The sequence below is a fragment of the Crocuta crocuta genome, unplaced genomic scaffold (genome assembly GCF_008692635.1).
Source record: "Crocuta crocuta isolate KB4526 unplaced genomic scaffold, BGI_CrCroc_1.0 scaffold187, whole genome shotgun sequence".
In the NCBI taxonomy this organism is placed as follows: domain Eukaryota; kingdom Metazoa; phylum Chordata; class Mammalia; order Carnivora; family Hyaenidae; genus Crocuta; species Crocuta crocuta.
In genome coordinates, this window is record NW_027532196.1 from 2,222,995 (window position 1) to 2,250,512 (window position 27,518).

Sequence of the window (27,518 nt, forward strand, 5' to 3'; positions counted from 1 at the left end):
ACATCCAGTATAATATTAGTTTCAGGTGTACAATACAGTGATTCAGTACTTCCATACTACATCCTGGGAGGTGGGTAGAAAATTATTTTAGTGCCTCAGCAATGCTTTGGAATTGTTATATCTTCACTATAGCCTTGATAGAGGCTGACATTTTGGTTCTTATTTAGGGATCAGATGGAAATAAGCAAATTAAGTAGTTATTTTAAAACTCAAAGTAAATAAGCAGACATGATATTTAAACTTTTTAACTGAGTTGCATTAATCTATTGAGGTAGTGCTCTGAAATTTATATTTTTCAGAATTAGTTGTCATTTTTAAAACAAAAATGTTGGGGCGCCTGGGTGGCTTAGTCGGTTAAGCGTCCGACTTTCGCTTAGGTCATGATCTCGNAGACCATGAGATCATGAGACTGAGCCAAAGTCAGACGCTTGACTGACTGAGCCACCCAGGCTCACCTGCTTTGTTTGCTTTATAAAAGAACTTTTCTTCCTTTGAATATCACTAACGTACTTTTAAAAAATTTTTTTTTGTTTATTTGTTTTGAGAGAGAGAGAGAGAGCAAGTGGGGTTGGACCGAGAAAGGGAGTGAGAGAATCCTAACCAGGCTCTACACTGTCAGTGCAGAGCCTGATGTAGGGTTCAGTCTCATGAACTGTGAGTGGATTACCTGAGCCGAAATCGAGAGTTGGATGCTTAACTGATTGAACTACCCAGGTGCCCCATCACTAATGTACTTAAAAAAAATTTAGAAATAGAGGTTTATCTGTGATTTTTTCCCTCCATAACGAGAGGCATAGTTCTAGCTATAATATAACGATGTAGTTTTTTGGGGGGTTTTTTGGCCACAAATTTTTCCATCTGATATAAAGAATACAAAGATTTATGAATAGAATTCTAGTGATTATGTAATTCCTATTACTGTGGTTCTCCTAAAACTCTCAGAAAAACATTTTACAAATTGTATAGTCCATTTTCATCTGCTCAAAAGGGTGATAGAGATTACTCCTATATGAAATAAATCCTAAAAAAAATTGTTGAATGAATGAAATCATGTTTCAATAAAACTTGTTTCACTGAATGCTTTTCTATTCAGCAGAGAACTTCTAGGTTCCATCCAGGGGTCCCTATTTCTGAAAGTTTCTAATACAATAAAATGATAAAAAAAAAAAGGAAGCGAACTGAATTATCCTTTGAGGCTTGTCTTACTCTTTGATCCATATCCCCTTCCTCCTTTTCAGTCAGCTTGCTTCTTTAGTATTGAACCAATCAGAGTGAGCCATGGGAAGATAGACTAGTTATTTTCTTGGCTTAGTATAACCAAGGTTCTATAGAACTTTAACCTCATTCCTTTTAATACAGTTCAGTGGTCTAAGTTTTTCAGGGAGGCAAGCCAGCTCAAAACTTAATGGCCACAGTGAGACACATGAGATGAATCTTAAGGATTCCATGTCAGGACAGTAAAGCATCCCTGTGTGAACCCCATCCATATTGGGTTATAAAGAAACTAACGACCGGGGGGTGGGGGGGGAACATCTACAAAGATAAGGGGAGGCTGTTCTATTTATAGTTCCTCACTCTTCCCATTTTATTTTATTTATTTCTAGGAGAGAGAGAGAGAGACAGTGTGAGCAGGGAGGGTCAGAGAGAGGGAGATACAGACTCTGAAATAGGCTCCAGGCTCCGAGGTGGCAGTCAGCACAGAGCCCAACGCGGGGCTTGAACCCATGAACTGCGAGATCATGACCCAAGCGAAAGTCGGACGCTTAACCAACTAAGCCACCCAGGCGCCCCTCACTCTTCCCATTTTAAAAATGAATTTGTCTTTCTTCAAGATATAACTTAAAGCACTGTGCAGAATGTCTAAGAGTAAGCCATTCTACCTAAGTCTAAAGAGCAGTAGCTGACTTGGCAACTGCCCAGCCTAAGACGGTTCTGATTTTAAAGTTCTGTTTTCCTTGCAAGAAAGTCTGGGATGTGAAGCCAGGCAGAGGGGTTTTAAATGGGTGTGGGAGCCAGTGCAGCTGGGGGTTGTTAACAACAATTGGAGAACAACAAATTTTTTTAGAGGAATGGCTAAGAGCTTCTCTCTGGTCAGAAAAGAAAATCTGTTTGGATAGAGAAAACTTGCTTGCAACCCTAGTAAAGAAATTTTATTTGACTTAATTTAAACAGGATGACCTGTGAATCATTTTGAAAGAAAAAGAGGTATCCTGGGGAGAGCATCTTGTGAGGGGTGGCTTGTAGCTCTGATATTAACCAGTAAAGGTGGTGATTTAAATTTCCCAGGAGTCAAAGCCCTACATAGGGACTAAAGGCTGTCTCATATAGTGGAGGGACACTACGACTAAGGTAGAACCACTCTTGGGCATTATACCTGTGGGCGAGTTTATTTATTCCAAAGCATTAAGTGCAACTTTCCAGAGAGGCTAACCTCTTAAGATTTTTTGCAAATCTATTTAGGATGTCCCTATAATAACATTAACCTGTCACTCATGCACAACACATCCCACCTGACACATTCTCTGACACTGCAACAGGATCAGTAGTGTTGGCCTTTTTCACATCATGCTTGTGTGATATGATGTGTTGTAAAGTCAGTCAGTAGAGAAGAAACTTGCCAGATCCTTTCAGCCATCTTTCACATGTTAAACCCACTGAGGAATTTATTTCAGCATGGCTCTGGGTGTTCTTAAAGTTTTCTGATGGCGATCTTTTCATCCTCTGGTCATTTTCAGTAGCCTCACAATCCCTGGTCTTTGGCTTTCTATAAAACAATGGGCTTTTCAACTTAGTAGTTGAAGTGCAGACAGTCACCGGCCACTACCAAAGCAACATGGCTCTTTCATAGGCTCAGACATTGCATTCCAGGCTAGTCATTTACCTTGTATGCTGCTTGAGTTCATGACTCTCTACATGGAATAATTACACGTGGAAAAATTCCATTACCATGAATATAACATCTGCCTGGTTTGCTATGTTATTATTAGAATTAGTTCTTAATACTCTTACCATAAACTTCCATTTTAAGTTTATGAAACAATTTCAAATTTAGTCCCTAAAGTCAAGAAACAAGTTAAAGACTTCTAAATATCACTCATCGTAAGAAATAATACTGTTATATTATTTTTCCCTTTATGTAACTGTACCCTTTGCCAGGTTTTAATTATAAATTAGGACTAAATTAGACAGTTTTAAAGTTTGTGAGATAAACTGCCTTGAGACAAATAAATGTTTTCTATTCATTAAAAAAAACTTATAGAGGTTTTGCAGTTTTAAATTTCTATTGGGAATAAATTTTTGTTGATTTTGATTGCTTCATTGTTTTTCTTTTTTTTTCTTTTCTTTTTTCTCTTTTTTTTTTTTTTGTTTGCTTCTTAAACATAACAGGTTTTGCCCTAATTATATGTGCCCGGTGTAAATTTATGTAGGGACTTTCTCATGGGATTTCATAAGATTTGGTCATATTTTAGGTAGTCATGGGACATGAAACAATTTGATAGCATTAGTTCAGTTTCATATTATAATAAGGCATTCTCATGAAGGACAATTGAAAATATATGGTAATATCTCATGACATCAAATTTGAGAAGTTCAAAATGTCATAATCTAAATATGGAAGAAATTAATTCTTAGATAATATAAGATTGATAGGGTAATAAAGATTCTTGGGGAGGTGTGGAGAGAAAACTGGGATAGCAATACTTACATAGGTCAAAATAGACCTTAAAACAAACTGTAATAAGAGGCAAAGAAAGACACTATATCATCATTAATGGAACAATCCAAGAAGAAGATAGAAAAATCATAAATATTTATACATCCATATGAGAGTACACAGATACTTAAAGCAGTTAATAATAAACATGAACTAATCAATAATAATACAATAATAGCAGGGGACTTTAACACCCCACTTATATCAATGAACAGATCGTCCAAATAAATCAACAAGGAAACCGTGGCTTTTAATGACATATTGGACCAGATGGATTTAACAGATATGTTCAGAACATTCCATCCTAAAACAGCAGAATACACATTCTTTTCAAATGCACATGGAACAGTCTCCAGAATAGATCATATGCTATCCCGCAAAACAAATCTCAACATATTCAAAGAGATCGAAGTCATTCCATGTATTTCTTCTGACCACAATGCTATGAAACTAGAAATCAACCATAAGAAAAAAATCTGGAAAGAAAACAAATGCATGGAGGTTAAATAACATGCTACTAAACAATAAATGAGTCATCCAAGAAATCAAAAAGGAAATAAAAATGAAATGAAAATGAAAACATACGGTCCAAAACAATTGAGATGCAGCAAAACTGCTCTAAGAGGGAAGGTTATAGCAATACAGGCCTAGCTCAAGAAGCAAGAAAAATCTCAAATAAACAACCTAACCTTACACATAAAGGAGCTAGAAAAAGAAGAACAAACGAAACCCCAAACCAATAGAATGAAGTAAATAATAAAGTTAGAGAAAAAAAAAAAAATATATATATATATATAAACTAAAATAACAGCAGAACATATCAATGAAACCAGGAGCTCCTTCTTTGAAAATATAAACAAAATTGATAAACCATTAGCCAGACCCATCAGAAAAGAAAAAAGACTCAAATAAAATCAGAAATGAAAGAGGATAAATAACAAATGATACCACAGAAATACAAAGGATTGTAAGAGAATATGAGGAAAAATTATATACCAATAAATTGCACAATTTGGAAGAAATAGATAAATTCCTAGGAACATATAAATTATCAACATTGAATCAGGAGAAATATAAAATTTGAACATATGGATAATCAGCAGTGAAATTGAATCAGTAGTCAAAAATTTCACTGTAAACAAAAATGTAGGACCAGATGGATTCACAGGCAAATTCTGTCAAATATTTAAAGAAGCATTAATACCTATTCTTTTCAACATGAATAGACACTTTTCCAATAAAGACATCCAGATGGCTAACAGATAGGAAAAAATGTGCAACATCACTCATCATCAAGGAAATACAAATCAAAACCATGATGAGAAACTACCTCACACCTGTCAGAATGGCTAAAATTAACAACACAAGAAACAACAGGTGTTGGCAAAAATGTGGAGAAAGAGGCACTCTCTTGCACTGTTGCTACGAATGCAAACTGGTGCAGCCACTTTGAAGAACAGTGTGGTGTTTCCTCAAAAACCTAAAAATAAAACTATCCTATGATCCAGTAATTACATTTACCAAAGGATACAAAAAGATATGGGTATGAAAGGGTACCTGCACCCCAGTGTTTATAGCAGCATTATCAACAAGTGCCAGACTATGGAGAAAGCCCAAATGCTCACTGACTGATAAATGGATAAAGAAGATGTGGTATACAATGGAACAGAATTGAGAACTCAGAAGTGGACCCAAAAATATACAACCAACTAATATTTGACAAAGCNTCTTGAATGCTGACAAAAGCTGAGGACTGATGGATGGGGGGAAGGGGGATGGGCACGGAGAGGGGCACTTGTGGGGATGAGCACTGGGTGTTATACGAAAACCAACTTGACAATAAACTATTTGTAAAAAAAAAAAAAAAAAAAAGATGTGGTATATATAAATATGGAATATTACCCAGCCATCAAAAAGAATGAAATCTTGCCATTTGCAACAACCTGGATGGAGCTAGAATGTATTATGCTAAGTGATTTCACTCATATGTAGAATTTAAGAAACAAGACAGATGAACATATGGGAAGGGGAGGAAAAAAAGAGGAAAGAGGGAAACAAATCACAACAGACTTGACAATAGAGAATAAACTGAGGGTTGATGGAGGGAGGTAAGAGGGGGCTGAGCTAGATAGGTGATGGATACTAAGGAAGGCACTTGTATGTAGTGATGAATCACTGAATTCTATTCAAGAAACCATTATTCTTGAACCATTATCCAACCGTATGTTGGCTTACTAAAATTTAATTAAAAAAAAAAAAAACTGTTCTCAAACTAGTCCAAAATATAGGAAAGGAAAACTTCCAAATTTATTCTATGAGGCCTGCATTATCTGATACCAAAATCAGATAAAACACTAGCAGAAAAGAGAAATACAGACCAGTATCTTTGATGAACATAGTTGCAAAAATTCTCAATAAAATACTAGCAAATTGAATCCCAAACTACATTTTAAAAAGTCATTCACCACAGTCAAGTGGCATTCATTCCCTGGATACAAGCATTGTTCAGTATTCACAAATTAATGTGATATATCACATCAACTAGAGAAAGGATTAAAAAAAACATACGATCATTTCCATGGATGCAGAGAAGCACTTGACAAAATACAACATCAATTCATGATAAAAAAAAAAATCTCAACAAAGTAAGTTTAGAGAGAACATTCCTCACCATAATAAAGGCCATATATGGGAAACCCACAGCTAACATCCTACTCAATGGTGAAAAACGTAAAGCGTTTCCCCTAAGATAAGGAACAAGACAGAGATGGCCATTCTTACCAGTTTTATTCAACGTAGTAATGAAAATACTTGCAAGACTCTACCAAAAAACTGCTAGAACTAATAAATGAATTCAGTAAAGTGTCAGGATGCAAAATCAATGTGCAGAAATCTGTTGTATTTCTATACATCAATAAAGAAGCAACAGAAAGAGAAATTAAGAAAACAACCCCATTTACAATTGCTCCAAAAATTATAAGATATCTAGGAATCAGCCTAACCAAGGAGGTGAAAGACCTGTACTCTGAAAACTATTATACGTACTGATGAAAGAAATTGAAGATGATACGAGGGAATGAAAAGACATTCCATAGCCTCAGCAATCAGACAATAAAACAAAAGGCATACAAATTGGAAAGAAGAAATCAAACTTCCAATCTTCACAGATGATATGATACTCTACATGGGAAACCTAAAAGACTCCACCAAAAAATTACTACAATTGATACATGAATTCAGCAAAGTTGCAGGATATAAAATCAAAGTACAGGAATCCGTTGCATTACTATATGCCAATAATGAAGTAGCAGAAAGATAAATCAAGGAATTGGTCCCACTTACAATTGCACCCAAATCCGTAAGATACCTAGGAATAAACCTAACCAAAGAGGTAAAAGATCTGTATGCTGAAAACTGTAGAATGGTTCTGAAAGAAATTGAAGAAGACGCAAAGAAATGGAAGAACATTCCATGCGCATGAATTGGAAGAACAAATATTACGAAGATGTCTGTACTTCCCAAAGTAATCTGCGCATTCAGTGCAATCCGTATCAAAATAACACCAATATTCTTTACAGAGCTAGAACAATTCTAAAATTTGTATGGAACCAGAAAAGACCCCAAACAGCCAAAGTAATGTTGAAAAAGAAAACTGTGAAGATGGATGCACCATAATTCCAGACTTCAAGCTGTATTTACAAAGCTGTAGTCATCGAGATAGTATGGTACTGGTACAAAAACAGACACTTAGATCAATGGAACAGAATACCAAAACCAAAAATGGACCCATAAATGTTTGGCCAACTAATCTCTGACAAAGCAGGAAAGAATATCCAATGGAAAAAAGCAGCATCTTCAGCAAATGGTGTTGGGAAAACTGGACAGTGACATACAAAAGAAACTAGACCAATTTCTTTTTTTCATAATTAAAAATTTTTTTAATTTTTTTGAGAGAGAGAGAGGCATGAGGGAGGGGCAGAGAGAGAGAGAGACAGACAGACACCCAAGCAGTTTTCATGTTCTCAGTGCAGAGCCCAAAGCAGGGCTCAAACTCATGAACCATGAGATCATGACCTGAGCTGAAGAGTCAGATGCTTAACCAACTGAGTCACCCAGGCACTCCTATAAACATTTTTAAGGTAATCAAATGTATTGATCATGGCTTTTGTGGCCTCTTGGTTTTGTTACAGTTTTAAAAGCTTTTCTTAAGAGAAATTTAAGAGTTGTGTTTGTGTTTGAATTTTTGTGGTCCTTTGGTGTTTGTAACGAATTTAATCTTTTCCTTAAATTAGTATATAGTACTAATTACAAATCTTTCTTTCCATGCTGGGTAAATTTAAAGCAATAGAATAATGGAAGTTCACCAGGTTTTGGAATCCAAAAGTCCAGTTTGAATTGTAGTTTATGCACTTACTAAAATGACCTAAGCCGTGTCACTTATTTGCTCTTAGCCTCAGGTCCCCCATCTGGGCGTTAATGAGTTCTATTACAAAAGACGGTGCCTGGCACGTGATAGATTCTCAGTGTTAGTTCCTCTCTCTCCTGCTTTCCTGCAGCCCTCGACTAAGAAATATTTGGATAAATTACCTTAAGAATATAATTAAGTAAATAGGATTTCTTTTCAAAAGCATTCTATAATTTAAATTGTAAAAAATTTCTGTTGAGCTTCTCAAGCCAGCCTGAACTAATAACTCATATATACATACATATTTGAATTGTAGGTACTAAAAATAGTGTGTCAGTACAATGCACACAAGTTTTTGATAATAAATGTTTGTGAAAAGAGTAAATTAAAACTGAATTTTTAGAAACTGCATTATTTCCTTTAAGAACTCATAAGATATGTCTAGAAACTTCATTGGAAGCCCTTTAATAAAAAAAAAAACAGTTATTTAAATGAAATCAGTCAGTGTACCCAGTTTATCCTGTTTCATAATTCTAAATTTTTTATATATCATATTTCCTTAAAGCAGGCTACATTTTTAGAGAGAATAATACAGTCTAAAATCATCAAAATTGTGCCTTAAAAAACTAAAGCATAACGTCTTTATCCTTTAGTTTCATGATTAGATCAACTCTATTTCCATGTACTTGTCTTTCCATGGCTAATTCATGAGCCACCTTGACATGTGGAGCGTAAGAAGTCTCAATTTTAGAAATGCCTTAACTTTGTATTTAAGTACAATTGCTTTGTCACTACTCTAAGGAAATTCATAAGACTTGAATGCCTTTGCTCTGTTAGGCAATTTAGAATATCCCAGACCTTGCTCTGGACTTCAAGATTTTTTGAAGTTCAAAGCAGATGTGTGAGGAAGAAAAACATCTGGTGAAGAGAACTTGCTTCATCGCATGACGCTGTTTTCCTGCACTCTTCAGCGGAGCGTCTGTTGAGCAGGTTGGCAGGTTTGATAATTAATTAATGATGAGGGAATGAGCCATGTATCTGAGGAACTCAGTTTTGCCCCTTATTGCTTCTTTCTTCCCCACATGTCTGGCAAAGCCTTCAGAGTCTAGAATCACTGATCCCACAGTTGTGTCTCAACTCAAACACTTGTCTTCAGGCTTAATTAGCTCAGAGATATAAACAGATGGATGGTCTGGGACCCAGAGGGTTTAGTGTTGAGTAATGCAGTTTTATTATCAGGGACTTTTTAAATTTTTGTTGGAGAAGTGTTTAAAGAAGTGCTTTAAAAAAGCCTTTTAAAAAACCCTTAGAATTTTGATAGTACATACTTGAAGGTGACAGAGTTTTGTGTATCTGTATATTTGTGGACTTTCTTTTTGTCACTCTTTATTTAAATAGAGTTTCAAAGTGACAGAAAAGTTGCAAGAATAATACAAGGGACATCCTTTTTTCCTTTACCCAGATTCACCCTGTTTATTTTTCCATCCTCACTTCTTCCTTCCCCTCTCTTCCCTCTAGACAGACACACATACATGCTCACACACACATACATATTTAAATATGTGCATTTTTTTCTGTACTATTTGAAGGCAAGGTGGATGTCAACTCTCTTTACTCCTAATATTTCAGTATATATTTCTTAAAGACCATTTTTCTAAATGTTATCAAAATCATAAAATTTAATATTGATATGACATTATTGTCCAATCCATAGTCCCTTTTAAATTACATCAGTTATCTCAGTGATGTCCTTATGATGCCCCCCCTTACCCCCCAGACCAATCCAGGATAACACATTGCGTTTAGTTGTCATATCTCCTTTAAATGGGAATGGTTTTTCAGCTTTCTTTATATGTATTGACTTCAACATTTTTGAGGAGTACACACCAGTTATTTAGTAGTATTCCTGAAATCAGATTTGTGTGATGTTTACTCATGCAATCCGGGCTCTGCAGTTTTGGCAGAAGGACCACAGAAGTGGTAGTGCATCAGATAAGATGGTGCCTTATCAGGGGGAATGTGGTGTTGTTTTCTTAATCGATGATGTAAGTTTTGATTGTTTGATTAAGGGGGGAGTCCATTGGTTGCTCACAGTGAACTTACACTTCCCCGTTTTATATTTTGTAAGAACATTATGGAGAGATACTTTGAGACTATGTAAATAGCTTGCTCCTCTTCAAATTTTCACCCACTCATTTTAGCAACCATGATGGTACTCTCAATCTATTATTTCTTCTATATTTATTAGTTGGCATTCTGCTGCAAGGAAGAGCTTTCTTTTCTTCCTCTTTTATTTATTCATTTATTTATTTGCCTTAGTATGGGTTCATTGGTTCTTATTTTGGTACTTAGATCAACACAGATTAGGGCAATGGAAGCCCCTTCAGGCTGACCTCTGGGTCATTTTGATAAGTTGTCATCATTCTTTGAGCTTTCTTACCTCTGACACACAAAAAGATATTACAGATTCATTTTATATTTTCTCTACCCCAGCCCTGGAATGAACATTCTCCAAGGAATCCTGGTTCCTTTTCATGGAGAATGGTATTTAAAAACCAAGACTCTGTGTGTGTGTGTGTGTGTGTGTGTGTGTGTGTAGGGAAACTACATTATGGAATATTACATGTGCTAAAGCATTGTGTACTGTACGTATGAATGTATGGTGCATGTGTGTATTTAAGGTTATAAGTTTCAAACAGAAGACCACTTATTTTAAATGTAATAATCATAAGTTTTGACAAGAAAGAAATACATTTTTCATTTCACAGTAAATGGCATTACACAGTTTTGAGTACTAAATCATCTTGACATTTATGAAGGACGAAATGGAAAGTAGGGAACTGAGTGTGTTAAATATAAAGCTATCTTTAACTGTTCCATTAAAAAGCAGAGATTTATTTTCCATCTGTGATCTGAATGTACCTACTTGTGTTCTCTTCCATGGCAGTGGAATTTCTGTGGAGCCACACGACAGAGAGCATGTGTGTTGGATACATGTCAGCCCAGGATGGGAAAGCCAAGGTATGCGGGAAAACTGGGGCATAACCTGAAAACTTGCAGCTGCTGCGTGAACCTCTAACCAGCTAAGTTGATACAAATGAAATTTTTCAGCTTTTGTTGGGCAGTAGTAGCTCTGTGATTTTATGAGAATCTGATTAAGAACCATTAACGATGCCAAAGAAAAACAGCAGATCTTTGGAGCTTTTAATGACAAAGCAGGGGAGATTAGGAAACACCAACCCCCCCTTTTATTTTCATCTTGTCCTTCCTCATCTATTGTGAATAATTGGAAAAGAAGAAACTGAGGATTGAGAAGAGAAAATGGGAGGAGAGCTATGGACCGACAGGGCTGGGTGATTTTGCAGGGAGTGTTGGAATAGATCAAGGAAACCGAGGGAAAGATACATGTGCAAGGGCAGAGGCAGCCAATGTGCTTACACATACAACTTGTCTAGTGCTCTGGTGTGTTCTGGCATACCCTGGCATGGTGCCCTTGTGGGAAGAGTCAAAGGTCTGTGCTCTGGGCGACACGTGCCTGTGGCATGCATCCCTCCGTGAGTCACAACAATCATACAGACATACACAGCACCTTGTGAGTTGCTTGGTTTCCCTACAGCCACGATGGGTGAGTCTGGGAGTAAGAAATATAATTTGTGGGTTTTATTTTATACTGGCCTTATGTTCTTCTTGTTCATAAAAGTTTTAGAAACAGCTCTGGCATATGATGTTTACTTGGCTTTAAAGTGCCTCAATTGCAAAGCTGTGAAGTTGGGCAGCCTCTTTTTTAAAGGACACGTTTATTTTGCACATTGGGAAATATAAGTAAGGAAACTTCTGATAGAAACTGTCAGATATAGACTGAATCATTAACAAATTAAAGATGCATGTAGTAAATTAAGGGTACATGTCAGTTTATTGCTTAATTGTCATATAACTAACCCGTCCAGACTGGCCTTTGTATATTATCCAGCAAGCCAGTCACATCACAGGACTTCTGGGAGTACAGCATACAGGAGCATTTCATAAGACAAAGATTGGCTTATATTTGTAACAGTGTTACTGAGTTCTCCTCCCCTTTATCTTACCCTCAACTAATATGATTATCACATTGTACTAGTAGGCTTATTTCATAAGAGAATGCACAGAGATTGCTTTGTTTCATAGTATATATAGAAGAGTATTATAATTGCTTGCTTTAAAGGTGATTTTTGAGTTTCAAGCAATACTACCTAATAGAATTTTCTGTAATGACTGAAATGTTTTCTATTTATGTTGTATTGTCCAGTGGAATACCCACTAGTCACATGTGGCTATTGAGCACTGAAATATGGCTAGTATACCTGAGGAACAGAACTTTAAATTAGCTTAAATTAATTATTTAGGTTTTTTTTTAATGTTTATTTATTTTTTGAGAGAGAGAGAGAAAGAGAGAGAGCATGTGCATGAGCAGGGGAGTGGCAGAGAGAGAGGGAGACACAGAATCCAATGCAGGCTCCATGTTGTCGGTGCAAAGCCCAATGAAGGGCTCAAACCGATGAGGTGTGAGATCATGATCTGAGTTAAAGTCGGATGTTCAACTGACTGAGCTACACGGGTGCCTCTAAATTACTTAGTTTTAATTTAGATAACCACATGTGGCAAAACAGCTACTGTGTTGAGCAGCATGGGTTTAAAGAATGAGTGGAAAAATGATTATTCAAATAAGTATTTTCAGAACATACTTTTCTTCCCAATGACAAAGTAATTCCCAAATATAAACAAGCCTGATAAGCCGCAAGAATGGCTTATAGCCATTTAAGTTTCTCTTACCCCATACATACTGACTCTGAGCTAAAATTGCTTTTTAATAAAAGAACAAGTAGGAGGTGGGCTTCAGTATTTAAGCCAGTGTGGTGGGGGGTACTGTCATGTTATTTAAGTCCCTTGTGTGGAAATGTTCCAGTTATCCCTGCTCGTGGCCTGTGGAAGGCACCTTACTATTTAACATGAAATATGGGTGATAAAGAGAGTGGAGAGTCCTGCATTGAGTCCAAAGATGTTTGGCCTCTAGCTGCATTGCTTGACATCTGGTCGATGTGGTTTTCATATTGCTGGTAAATTCTCCAGCTGGTAGTCTTGATTGGGCCAACAGATACAGCTGCTCCTCTTGCCTCACTTGTAAATTATTTTTGACCTTCCTTGCAGAGAGTTAATCCCTCTCCCTTTCTTCCTCCTTTGAGCCTGTGGCTACAAATGCTTTCCAGAAAGAAAAAAAAAACCCAAAACACTAATGCTTTTGCTGCTGAATTCTATTGATCAAAAAGCCATCTCTTTTGTCATAAAGGTTGGAATTTTATTGTATTGCAAGTAAGACAGTGTTATAAATGAGAAGCTGGCCTCCAGAGAGAAAGGAGCAATAGCAAAGTTTGTATTCCTTTTAAGAGAGAAAGCCTTTGGCCTACCCCTCTGGTTTCCTGACTTCAGTGAAAAAATTGCTGAATTAATGGTATGCCCGTTCAGCATGATGACTGGTTTGCAAAACATGCTCTTACATAATGTTGAGGTCCATGGTAGCAAAATGAGAAAGAAGGCATCTTTAAAAACTAAAACAAAACCCAAAAACAAACAACAAAACACACACATTTTTTAAATTTAAGAACTATTTCTAAAAAAGTTGTGTTTGTTTTTGGGTTTTTTTTTTTTTTTGACTTCTTGTTACCAACCTCAGAAACTAAACCACCTGGCTATTCAAACATTTTATTTAAACTAGCTATGTTCAATCCAAGTTAAGGCCTTGATTTAAAGCTCACCTCAAAATCATACTGCTTTAAAAAGACTGGATAATAAATATTATAACCAAAATTCATATATGAATTGAATAAATAGAAGAGGTAGGTTCTTTTACAAATTTCTTTGTTTCCTTCTCTTTTTTATAGAACATTCTTTCAATTATATTCTTTAATTTCTAAATCTTGTAACATAAGTTAAAGAGACGTTTTTTATTAAATCAAAATTAGGGTATTGATACCAGTTGGATATAAAAGTCAGATTGCCTATATCCTACCCAGATAGTAGCTAGTGAACAGTTTTTAGTAAACACCCAGTGTGCATGGAGTGCTGTAATTAAAACAGATGTTAAGACTGTCACGGAACTTATTCAAGCATAATAAATGAAACCTAGGTTTCTTTTACTATGTAGAGGTCAGTTTTTATAACAATAGTGAAAATACTGTTATAGAAAAAAATCCATTCTTGAGGAAGAGCAGGCTGTTTTATGATCTTAACGTGTCTCCCCACAGATTTCTTTTTAGTTGCAAAGACAAATAAATATATACTGGGGAAACCAGGCAACAGCTTGACCTTGTGATCAAAATTAACGTGACCGGTGAGGGGCAGATGGACATCATGTGTGCCTCTAGATGTGATAACCTGAGAAAGACACAACATCACTCTTATAGTATTCCATCTGGAAGTGCATAACCTGAATCTAAGCACAAGGAAACATCAGACAACTCTAAAATGAGGAACATTCTATGAAGAGAGAAAAAAAAGGATTATATTCTTCAAAAATGTCAGTGTCATAAAAGACAAAGGCTCAGGGAAATGCTCCACATTAAACAATACTAGAGTCTTGACAACTAAATGTAATACCTGATCCTAGACTGGATCCTATATGGGAAGGGGGGAATGCTATAAATGCATTATTAGGTCAGTTTACAGAATCGGAATATAAATAGTAAAAAATGATGTATCATTGTTAAATTTGTTAAATTTTACTGTGGTACATAAAGAAATATCCTCACTCTTAGCAAATGCAGGCTGAAGTATCTAGGGATAAAGGGCCATCATATATACAATATCTTGTTTTGATGGTTCAGAAAAAATATGTGGAGGATGGATGGAAAGCAAATTACAAATTAATGGAGCAAAATGTTATCAATAGGTGAACCTGGATATAGGATGTATGGATGTTCCTCTAACTATTCTGTAATTTTGATATTATTTTTGCTTAGACAATTTAAAAATTATATCACTCTTGGATATTATGGCACATTTGATTAGTTTTGAAATGAGTGAGTAATGGAATGAGTGTGATGCCAAGAAGCTGGAGCCTGGGTTTCCCCTCTACTCTGCACACTTGGTGTGATCACTCTGCTTCTTGTGATCTCAGGGGCCTCGTCTGTAAAATGAGAATAAGAATACCTTACTATGCCTTAAGTCCTTTCTGGAATAAGGTGTGGTAACAACAAAGAAACAAAATCTGTCTCTCTGAATACAGATGACTGGACCCTATTAAGTCCTATATACATGTGTGTGTATATATATATATATATATGTGTGTGTTTGTATATGTGTATATATGTATATGTATATATATAGATGTAATGTATATATTGCATACATTACAGATATTTGCATATATTATGACCCTCTAGATACTTGCACATATTAGTACCTCTAGATACTTGCCTCCAGTCTGCAAAATTCTAAATTCTACATTCCAGATTACATAAGCAGATATGTTTCTATTCAGTTCTCAGTAGAATTTTTGCAATCCAAACATAGTATTTACCGTGTTTTGTCTTTTTTGAAGATAGTGTCTGAGGCTTAAAAAAATAACCTCAATAAACATCTATGTAAAAAGGATAGAACATATGGGATTTCTGAGAGTTTTTTTTATTAGGCTTAATGTACCACTCAAATAAAGTCTAGGAGGAAGACAAATACAAAATGTGAGGTAGACAAGAAGGAGTTATCAAAGGAATTGAGAAAGAGACTGTTGCTCCTACTCCCCACAATGAGAATGAGCTGGATAAACTATAAAATCATAAATTTTAAAAAAATCATCCATAAGGCTGAATATGATAGAAAAACCTGAATGAACTAAGTCTCAGAAAGAGACAAACCATTTTTAGGAGAGGATAAAATCTCTTGACTGATTTATTTCTGGCAGAACATCAGGAAGAAGAATAAAACTGACACAGAAGAATATAAAGAGAAACCAGCCAAACTTTTAATGAACTATTTATGGCCACATGTGTGACAGCTTAAAATCCTAAGAAGCCCCAGTTATAGGGTGAGTCTCGCACCCACTACCAGTTCTTCCCTATGAAGCCTTCACCAAGTGAGAACACCAAAGGCTTAGAGCATGGTAAAGAATTGAATGATTCATCAAGGTGTATAGGATTTACACCAAGTACATGGCAGTGGCCACAGAAAGACTGGAGATAGAGCAAGAGAGTTGAGAGACATCTCCTTGGGGTAGAGTGGCCTTTTATCAAGTGCAAGGCAGTTGCAAGAGAAGGCTGGGATAAAACAAAAGAAATGAGAAGAAACCTTCCTTATTCCTGCAAGGTGTATAGGACCTTCAAAGCAGTGTACTACTGAAGGCTAGTGCCTGGGGAACAGGGTGAAGAAATATGCTATGGCATGGAAAGCTGGGGGTGATTATCAAGAGCAAAGAGAACACCTCTAAGCATCCCAGAAATCTGGTGGCTGGGCTATAAACAAAGAAAACTCTCCCATGATTAGAATACTGGCAGCTGGATTATAAGACATAGAGAAATCTTCAGAGTCTAATCAGGGCTCAGATTCTAGACTTTGCTTAAGGGGAATCCCTGATCCAGACCTCAGAATATTAGCCAATAGTGAACTGAATCTAAACCTACCACAAAACCCAGAACCAGCTCACTAGAGATTAGACTGACTCAGAGTCCTAACCAAGAGGAAGAAGGTGTGCCATTTTCTTAGGATAAATAGTATCCATTTTAAATATAATTTACTATTATTTTATATACAGTGTCTATCATACAATAAAAATTGAGTCCTCTGAAGAAGCAGAGAAAAATTAGTCAATAGAAACTTATTCATAGATGACCTGGATGTTGGAATTAGCAGAGAAGGATAATAAAATAATTATGATAACCTCAAAAAGAAATAACAAAATTGAAATGGTATAATGGAAAAATACAATGTCAAAAAAGTACTTATTCTATGGGCTTAACAGGAAATTGGAGTGGAAAATATGATTAGTAAACTTGAGAACCAGTCAGGAGAAATTGTCCAAAGTTAAATACAAACAAGAAAATGAATCTAAGAAACTGAAAAGAGTGTCTGACCTGTGGAACTATGACAAGTGGTCTAAATTGTGTGCATTAGGATTTATATAGCTGTAAAGTTCTTATGTTAGCATTTAATGTAGTTTGAGATAAGTGTGCTTTTCTAATTTCTAGAGTAACAAATTTAAACATAACAAAAAAGTTATGTTAAAAAGATCAATGCAAGACATATACAAAAGTATACTACAAAATACTAACCAAAAAATTAGTAGGAAAAGAGGAACAGAAAAACAAAGAACATATAAGACAAATAGGAAACAAATACTATAAGACTTAAACTCAATGATAATAATTACATTAAATGTGAATAAACGAAACATTCAATTTAAAACGCAGAGATTTTCAGATTGAAAAAAAAATCTTAGAAGACCGAACATGTGGTGTTTATAAGAAACTTATATTGAATAGAAAGATTCAGACAAAATTAGTAGTAAAATTATAGAAAAAAATGTATCTGCAAACACTAAGCATAAGAAAGTTGGTATGATTATGTTAATGTCAGACATAGGAAACATTCTAAGGTGAAGCAGGATATTTCATATTGATAATATGGTCAATTCACTAAGAAGTCATAAAAATTCTAATGGTGTATGTATCTAGTAAAGGAAGTAAAAATTGAGAGAACGATAGGGGCGCCTGGGTGGCTTAGTCGGTTAAGCGTCCGACTTTCGCTTGAGTCGTGATCTCGCGGTTCGTGGGTTCGGGCCCCGCGTCGGGCTCTGTGCTGACTGCCAGCTCAGAGCCTGGAGCCTGTTTCAGTCTGTGACTCCCTCTCTCTCTGACCCTCCCCTGCTCTCGCTCTCGCTCTCTCTCTCTCTCCTAGAAATAAATAAAAATATTTTTTAAAAAAATTGAGAGAACTATAGAGAAGGAATCGACAAATCTACGGTGTAGTTGGAAACTTTAACATTCCTCTCTCAGTAATAAGAATAAAAATTAGTAAATATATGAACAGCACTGTGATCCGTCTTGACTTAAGTGATATTTATAGAGTCCCCATTCAATAATTTATTATTTTCAAGTTTACAAGGAATACTCACCAAAAGAAAATTAGGAATTACTTCAAATAAAATGATGATGGAAACATGTTAGAATTTATAGTATACAATGAGAACATTAAAAGAAAAAGTGTATCCTTAAATGCTAATACCAGAAGAGAAAATTTAAATAAATGAGTCAAATTTCCATCTTAGGAAGATATAAGGAGAGTAAATACAAAATAATCAAGATAAAAAAATAAAAATAAGGTAGAAAGTAAAAAATAGGGAGAAATCAACAAAGCCAGAAACTGGTTCTTTGAAAAAAGTTAATAAAATTGATGTAACCTTAGAAAAAATAGTCAGGAAGGAGAAAATAATACAAATTACCAATATCAGGGATAAAAAGGGAATATCAGTGCAGAATCATAGATCCTACAGATATTAAATGGATAATAAGATGATACAATGAGTAACTTTAGGGGTTCCTGGGTGGCTCAGTTGGCTCAGCGCCTGACTTCAGCGCAGGTCATGATCTTGCAGTTAGTGGGTTCGAGCCCCACATCTGGTTCTGTGCTGACAGCTCAGAGCCTAGATCCTGCTTCAGATGCTGTGTCTCCCTCTCTCTCTCTGTGCCCCTCCCCTGCTCATGCTCTGTCTCTCTCTCTCAAAAATGAATAAACATTTTTAAAAATGAGCAACTTTATTATAATACATTCAATAACTTAGATGAAATTCATAAATTCCTTGGAAAAAAACCCAACTTCAGAAATCTAACACAGAAAATTGGAAAAAAGTGTATACATATTTAAGAAATTGAATGTATCATCAAAATCTTCTCACAAGGAAAACTTCATACCCAAAGGGGCAAGAAGAAATTGGGGCACCTGGGTGGCTCGGTCGATTAAGCATCTGACTCTTGGTTTTGGCTCAGGTCATGATTTCAGGGCTTGGTTTGTGAGTTTGAGCCCCTACACTGCTGGTGTAGAGCCTGCTTGGGATTCTCTCTCTTTCCCTCCCTCTCTCTGCCCCTCGCCCACTCATGTGCACATGCTCTCTCTCTCTCTCAAATAAACTTTAAAAAATAAAGAAGAAATAATACAGTCTCTCACAAAATCTTTTGGTAAAACAAAGTAGGGGGAATGCTTTCTAACCCATTTTATGATGTGAGGGTAATCTCCATATCAAATTTTGACAAATATGTGACAAGCACGGAAAACTACAGACCAATATCCTTCATAAACATAGGTGTAGGCATTCTTAGTAAGTTAATTATTAATTTAGGATTAAAAATCTAAAAATATATGCACACACATACACACCATAAATACACACCAAGTAAATTCTTTTTTCCAAGAGTATACAGTTGAATTAATATTTAAAAACCAATCAGTGCTGGGGTGCCTGGGTGGCCCAGCCAGTTAAGTATATGATTCTTGGTTTCAGCTCAGGTCATGATCTCATGGTTCATGGGATTGAGCCCTGCAATGGGCTCTGGCTGACAGCATGGAGCCTGCTTGGGATTCTCTCTCTCCTCTCTCCCTCTGCCCTTCCCCTTTGTGCACGCACATGCGCCCATAGGTGCTCTCTCTCTCTCAAACTAAATAAACATTAAGAAAAAAACCCAATCAGTGTCAACAGTTGATCCCAAAATGTATGTATATATCTATACACCAAAGAATGAAGTTGAAAACTTACTTCACACGCTGTATATAAATTAACTCAGAGTGGATCAGAGGCCAAAATGTAAGAGCTGAATCTATACAATTCTTAGAAGAAATCAGGAGTAAATCTTCATGACTTTGGATTAAGCAATGTTTTTCCCCACTGTGACCCCAAAAACACAAGTTACAAAAGAAAAAAAATAGATAAATAGGATGTCATCAAAATTAATAACTTTTGTGCTTCAAAGGACATCATCAAGAAAATAAAAAGACAACCCACAGAATAGGGAAATAAATGTATTTGGCAAGAGATTTGTATTCAAAATATATGAAGAACTCTTTCAATTCAACAATAAAAAGACAAAAATGGGCAAAGGGTTTGAATAGGCTTTTTTTTTTAATTTTGAGAGAGAGTGTGGTGGGAGGAGGGGAGAGAGAGAGAGAGAGAGAGAGAGAGAGAATCCTAGCAGGCTCTGCATGGTCAGTGCAGAGTCTGATGTGGGACTCAAACTCACAAAAACTGTGAGATCATGACGTGAGCCGAAATCAAGAGTCGGATGCTTAACTGACTAAGCCAGCCAAGCGCCCCTAGACATTTCTGCAAAGAAGATATATAAATAGCCAATTAGTACACGAAAAATGCTCAGCATCAGTAGTCTTTAGAGCAATGCAAACCAAAACTACAATTAGATATCATTTCACATCCTCCAAGATGAGTATAATAAAAAAGATGAACAATAGCAAGTGTTGGCAATACCCCTTCATATATTGCTGGTGGGAATGTAGCATGGTATAGCTACTTTGGAAAACAATTGGGCACTTCCTTAAAAAATTAAACCTGTCAAAGTATCACTACTACTATTTGAAACTCTTCTGAATATTCAAACCAATATAATGAACATGGAATCGAAACAAGAGCTATAACCTCTGAAAAGAAAGGAACAGGCAAGAAAGCACCACTGTCTTGCAATATGATGTAGACCTAGACAATCCAAGGAGGTAAACTATTAAATTCTCAGAACTATGAATTTAGGAAAAGCAAGTAGAAAATAAAGATACAAAATTCAGTGTCTTCTGCTTATTGAAGCAATAACAAAACAAAAAACAAAAACCAAAAACCAAATTAAACCTAGAGTTACCTAATAAACCAGCAATTCCACTCTCACATGTATACCCATGAGAACTGAAATGATGACCACACAAAAACTGTGTACAAATGTTTATAGCAGCATTATTGATGATAGCTCTGAAGTGGAAACAAATATCCACCAACTGATGAATGGATAAACAAAATGTGACAAATTGTAGATTAGTGGTTGCCAGAGTTGGTGGGGGAGGAGAGTGGGAGAGTGCTAATGGGTAGAGGCTTTTTGTTTTTTAAGTGATAAAAGTCTTCTGGAATTGGAGCTGCACAACTTTGCAAATATGCTAAAAGTATTAAGTTGAACACTTATTTAAAGGCTGAGTTTTATGGTATGTGAACAAATCTGTTCAAATATCTCAATAAATGTGCTAAAAATATTAACCAATGTAATATATTGTATTACCAAAATAAATGAGAAAAAACATATGATCAATCTAGATAGCATATGCTCATTTCAACTTCCATTCATGATAAAATCCTTGCAATACCAGAAATCTGGTAAATACCTTAATCTGATAAAAGGCATCTCCCAAAAACCTACAGTTAAAATCATGCTAATTGTTGAAACACTGGACACTTTCTTTCTAACATTGAGAACAGGCAATGGGAAGATCCACTCTCATTACATCTATTTATTATTTTACTGGAATTCCTAACCAGTACAATAAAGCAAGAAAAAGAAATAAAAAACAAAAATTGGAAAAGCAGTAGAAACTGTAGTTATTCTCAAGTGCCATGGAATGACATGATGTGCAAGTCCTGTCCTCTGAAAACTACAAAATGTTGCTTAGAGAAATAAAAGAAAACCTAAGCAAATGGAGGAATATGCATGTTCATGGATTGCAAGTCTCAGTAATGCTAAGATAGTCATTCTTTCCAAATGCACCCATAGATTCAAAGCAATCCCAATAAAAATTCCAGCTGTTTTTTTTAATAAGGAATTGACAAGCTGGCTTCAAAATTTCTATGGAAATGCAAGGAACCTACAATTGTAAAAATCAACTTTAGAAAAGAAGACCAAAGTCGGAGAACTTAACTGATTTTGAGACTCCCCATAAAGCTAAAGGTCATGTTCTCTGGTGGAAGAGACAATCCTAAACTGGATATAACGGAAGCTTTGAGATCAGCAGGAATACATCTCTCTCTTCTGCAATTTTGCAACGTTCTAAGGGAGTAAATCACCACATTTGTTGATGTAGCAGGGTTCATAAGACACTGCAGGATTTATAAAAACACTGCCTCAGAAATTCAAGGAAACTTGTGTCTTGGGAAAACCCTGAATGTATCCTACAGGGAGGTCTGGAATAATCACTATCGATGTGGCTGCTGCTGTTGTTATCAGATAAAAGAATTGTCTTTACAGTAAAGGACCCCTAAAATGACAATAAAGTGTACATTCAGCAACTTTATTTAATAAAATGGTCTATAAAAAAATGAAAGAAAATTTAGATGGATAGCAGTATCTTCTAATTTATGTGTCTTGGTTAGCTTCTTCAACAAGCTTACCTAATTATTTATCAAGTATTCCAGTGTTGAATGGTTAAAAGCACACAATACCTAGTAACCTATCATAAGTTATTCATAATTTTATTTTTTTTTCAGTGTGTTTACAGAGGGAAAGAATTTTATTAGGTAGAATTGCTGTTTTAGAGAAATTTTCTTTTGCAAGTTGGATGAGGATCAGTGAAATAATTATCCTTTTAAGTCTTTTTAGTCCTCTAACATTTTTTTCCTTACAAGTGTAATGCGCTATGTAAGTGTATCTTCTCTGAAAGATAACAGTATAACCAATGTAAAGCAGCGTTCTTGGGGGTGTTGAGACTGGGAAGAAAAAATACGAAAGACTATTTGTAATCTATATTCAGAGAAAATGTCAGAAAGTGTAAAATGGAAAATAAATTCAGAGATCCACATGGATATAACCTAGGAATAAATGATGAAAATTATAATTTTTTAGGTTTTGAGGGGTATTAAAAAGTCTTGTCCTTTGGTTTATTTTACCTTTATATGATTATGTTTGCAAATCCTAGCAACCATTAACTTTGTCTAACAATTTCTGATAGTCTTGTAATATCAACCTAGATATTTACCTAAGTAAAGCAGTTTATGAAATTTTATGCCAAGGGTTTATACCATTGTGAAAGTAAATCCTTACAAAGCTAAATAAATTCTTTGGTATACCTTTCAAAACAAACAAACAAACCTAAAAACATTACGTTGAGTGAATACAGCCAGACACAAAAGACTACTTTGTGAATCATTCCATTTATTTAAGTATGATAGATGATAGAAATCCAAAAGTGGTTGCTTCAGGAAAAGGAGCACAAGGGAATTTGGGGTGTAATAGAAATATAGTTCACATGGATATTTTCTGTTTAGGTTTTGGTTTCAGTTTCACGCTCATACAGATGGTCAAAATCATCAAATGCTTTACTTAACATCTATACATTTTATCATATCTAAATTAAATCTCTATTTTTTAAAAAGAAAGGTAATAGTGAGCCTGTCTTTAAGTGTCGTGTAATGATAACAAGAATGAGCTTGTAGTTAGCCAGACTTGGATTTTGATCCTGCTTTTATAACTTGGGGCAGGTTACAACTCTGACCCTTGGCTTCCTTTTATGTATGTATGTATGTATGTTTGTTTTATGTTTTATTTATTCTTGAGAGAGAGAGAGACAGAACATGAGCAAGGGAGGGGCAGAACGAAGAGAGGGACACAGAATCTGAAGCAGGCTCCAGGTTCTGAGCTGTCAGCACGGAGCCCAATGGAGAGCTCAAACTCACAAACCGTGAGATCGTGATCTGAGGCAAAGTCAGANCTGACTGAGCCACCCAGGCACCCCGGCTTCCTTTTACTTAAAGTGAGAATACTGCTTCTTCTCCCCCATGAACCATGGACCATGGGGGAGAAGAAGGGGAAAAATAGTTGGGGAGAGGGAGGGAGGCAAACCATGAGAGACTTTTGAATGCTGAGAACAAACTGAGGGCTGATGGGGGTGGGGGAGAGGGGAAGTGGGGTGATGGGCACGGAGGAGGGCACTTGTGGGGATGAGCACTGGGTGTTACATGGAAACCAACTTGACAATAAACTATTTTTTTAATTTTTTTTTTTTACAAATAGTTTATTGTCAAATTAGTTTCCACATAACACTCAGTGCTCATCCCCAGACAATAAACTATTTTTAAAAAAAGTGAGAATACTACTGATGCTCTCATAGCATCATGAAAATTAATTGAATAATATAACTGAAGTGCATATAGTAGAGCTACATAAATGATAACTGGGTGTTGGTGATGGTGGTAGTGGTAGGAGAAGACAGTGATAGAAGTTGTAGAGACTGTCTCGGGGCCTTCGCACGGCACAGCTCCGCAGCCTTCTATACACTACAGTTGTTCTTCCAGAGGTGCCTCTCATACCGTCTGTGACAAGAGCAGTACCTCCTAGGTTTCCATCCTGCATCTCCGGAGGAGGTGGTAGCAGTTATTCCATTTGACAAAATGTAACTCTAACTTGTATGTATAAATCGTCTAATGAGTGAATTTAGAAATCTCAGAAAAACAAAAAAAAAATTGCTTGAAGTTACCAGAAAACACACACAGCCTCCAGCCCTGCAGTTCAGGCTTATATGATAGTAATGCCCTTTCAGACGCTGCCTGACTAGAGGTCTATCAGCTTGATGGCATCACAAACCTATGTTTTTTTTAATGGACTCTAAGATTTGCCTGCTGCTTTTCTGTTAAGCTCACCCAACTGAATGATTTTTCTTTTAAAAGAGGGAAAAATATTGCTTACTAGCTCCTGTTGAAGTTCTCTTGTGTTAACCTTGAACATACAGGCAACCTTCTTAGATTCTACTGAGTGTAGACAGTGGAACACTCTTGGGTATATTGCCTGTGAATTCCTTAAAAGAGCTCCATGATAGTACCCCGTGGCCTTCAGTTACTGGATTTATTGGACTATATGGGTTTACTAGACATATGTTAGATTTATGATGATCACCTAGATATAAGTTGGCCTTAGTCTAAACCAAATTTTAACTGCTTTTGGTAATTTAGTCCCCATACTGAAGGAGCCCTGATCCCTGGCAGGATGCCCACTGCCTCAAGATGGTAGGTTCGGTACCACCAACAAGCTGTGTGTACTAAGAAAACACCCAGACGGCGATATTTGCCAGAGACGCTTCTGGAACACAAGGAAAAGTGGCTAATCGTTGATTTCACGTGTAGCTTTCAAGTTTGCCCAGAATTTCAAATATAGAAAATTGTATTTCTTGTCCATGCTGTTAGCACTGCCAGGAGGATCCCATTAGGTCTGTTTCGAAAGACCTTTAGACAAACAGGAGAAGATTATATAAAACTGAAGGTGTGAAAAACAAACTTCAAGACAGAAGTCTCCTCAACCTCAAGTTTATTTCTAAAAGTAATCGGTAATTTTTGCCTAATTTATCTTATGCCATCGATTTCTTCCAAATGGTTCATTGACATTGCTCCAAAGCAGTAAAAAGAATAAACAGGAGAGAATTCACCATGTTGGCATGAGCATAAATCTCTTCAGACATATTAATCATACTTATCCAAATAAATCTCATTTTAATCATGGTATAGGTTTAGATCTTTGCAAAGAAAAATAGGTCTGTTACCTGGGCTTGTAAATACTGGATATTAGTTGAGGTGAGGTGAATAAGCCTTTTTGTTGTTGTTGTTATAGCAACATGGAAAATAATGAAAACATTACTTTCTCAGCCTCTACATAGTTGCATAGTCATCAGTCTATGTAGTTCACATCAGGTCTGAATTGAACACTAGACTGTTATCTTGTTACATTTTAGTACTCAACATTTTAAATAAATATGTATACCTTCCCAAGGCGGACTGTCCACAGGACACATAACCATGGCCTGTAACTGAGACAAGTGTCCTTGAGAATGATTGCCCTCATTACCCCCAACGAGGGAGTAATGACTGCAGAATGCTGTTTTCTTTCTTTTGGTTAAAAAGCAGAGGACAAATGATGAAAGGAATCTTTTCTCGTTTTTGTGGCAAAAAATTTTTTTAACTGGAGTATAGTTGATGGATACTATTAACTTAGTGTTAGGTACACAATACCAATATTATGAAATAGGCACCATAAATGTATTACAATGTTATTGATTATACTCTCTATGCTGTACTTTTCATCCCTGTGACTGACTTACCTTGTAACTGGAAGTTTGTACCTCTTAATTCTCTTCACCTATGTTGTCCCTCCCCACACCCCTTCCCTCTTGGTAATTACCAGTTTATTCTCTATTTTATGAGCCTGTTTCTTTTTTGCCATTGTTGTTTGTTGTTTGCTTGTTCATTTGTTTTTTAGATTGCACATGTAAGTGAAATCATATGGTATTTGTCTTTGGCTTATTTCATGTGGCATAATACCCATAATACTCTCTGGATCCATCCATGTTGTTGCGAATAGCAAGATTTCATTCATTTTTGTGGCTCAGTAATACTCCATTGTGTATCTATACCACATCTTCTTTCTTTATCCATACATTTATGATGACTACTTAGGTTGCTTCCATATCTTGTTGTAAATAACACTGCAATAAACATAGGGTGTTTTTGTTTTCTTTGGGTAAATACCCAAAAGTAGAATTACTGGATAGAGTGGCTCTTCTGGGTTTTTTTTTTGTTTTTTTTCGTTTTTTTTTTTTTTAGGAACCTCCATTCTTTTTTTTTACCCATAATTGGCTATAACAATTTACATTTGCACCAATAATGCATGAGGGTTCTCTTTTCTCCACATCCTCCTCAAGACTTGTTATTTCTTCTCTTTTTGACATTAGATATTCTAAGAAGTGGTATCTCATTGTGGTTTTGATTTGAATTTCCCTGATGAGTAGTAATGTTGAGCATCTTTTCATGTTGGCTATTTGTATGTCTCCTTTGGAAAAATGTCTATTCAGGTCTTCTGCCCATTTTTTGATCAGTTTTATTTCTTTAGTGTTCAGTTGTAGTTCTTTATCTATTTTGGATATTAACTCATTATTGGTACAGCATTTGCAGCATTTTTCCCATTCAGTAGGTTTCCTTTTTGTCTTGTTGATGGCTTTCTTCACTGTGCAAAAAGCTTTTTCGTTTGATGTAACCTCAATTGTTTATTTTTGCTTTTGTTTCTCTTGCTTGAGAAGACAGAATCAGAAAAATACTGCTAAGCTTGATGTCCAAGAGATTACTGCCTGTGTTTTAGGAGTTTTGTGGTTTCAGGTCATACATTTAGGTCTTTAATCCATTTTGAGTTTGTTTTTAGTACCGTAAAAGTAGTCCATTTTTATTCTTTTGCATGCAACCTTTTAGTTTTCCCAGCACCATTTATTGAAGAGACTGTCTTTTCTCCATTGTATTCTTGCCTCCTTTGTCATAGATTAATTGACCATATATGTGTGCATTTATTACTGGGCTCTCGAGTCTGTTCCCTTGATTTATGTGGCTGTTTTTTTGTGCCAGTACTGTTTTGATTGCTATAGTTTTGT

The 27,518-nt window shown here is 35.9% G+C and overlaps 1 protein-coding gene across 6 annotated transcripts in view; it reads left to right on the forward strand.

The window, feature by feature from the left end:
* The window catches only part of TASP1 (taspase 1), a 273,452-nt gene that overhangs the window by 212,392 nt on the left and 33,542 nt on the right, over positions 1-27,518 (forward strand). For all 6 annotated transcript variants that reach the window (XR_013338382.1, XM_077777537.1, XM_077777538.1 and 3 more), the window contains one exon: positions 11,068-11,141. Coding sequence is in view for 5 of the 6 variants with exons in the window: in XM_077777537.1 (XP_077633663.1) it covers positions 11,068-11,141 (74 nt within the window). In the remaining variant the exon portion in view is untranslated. Of the gene's footprint in view, positions 1-11,067; positions 11,142-27,518 lie in introns of those variants that run through there.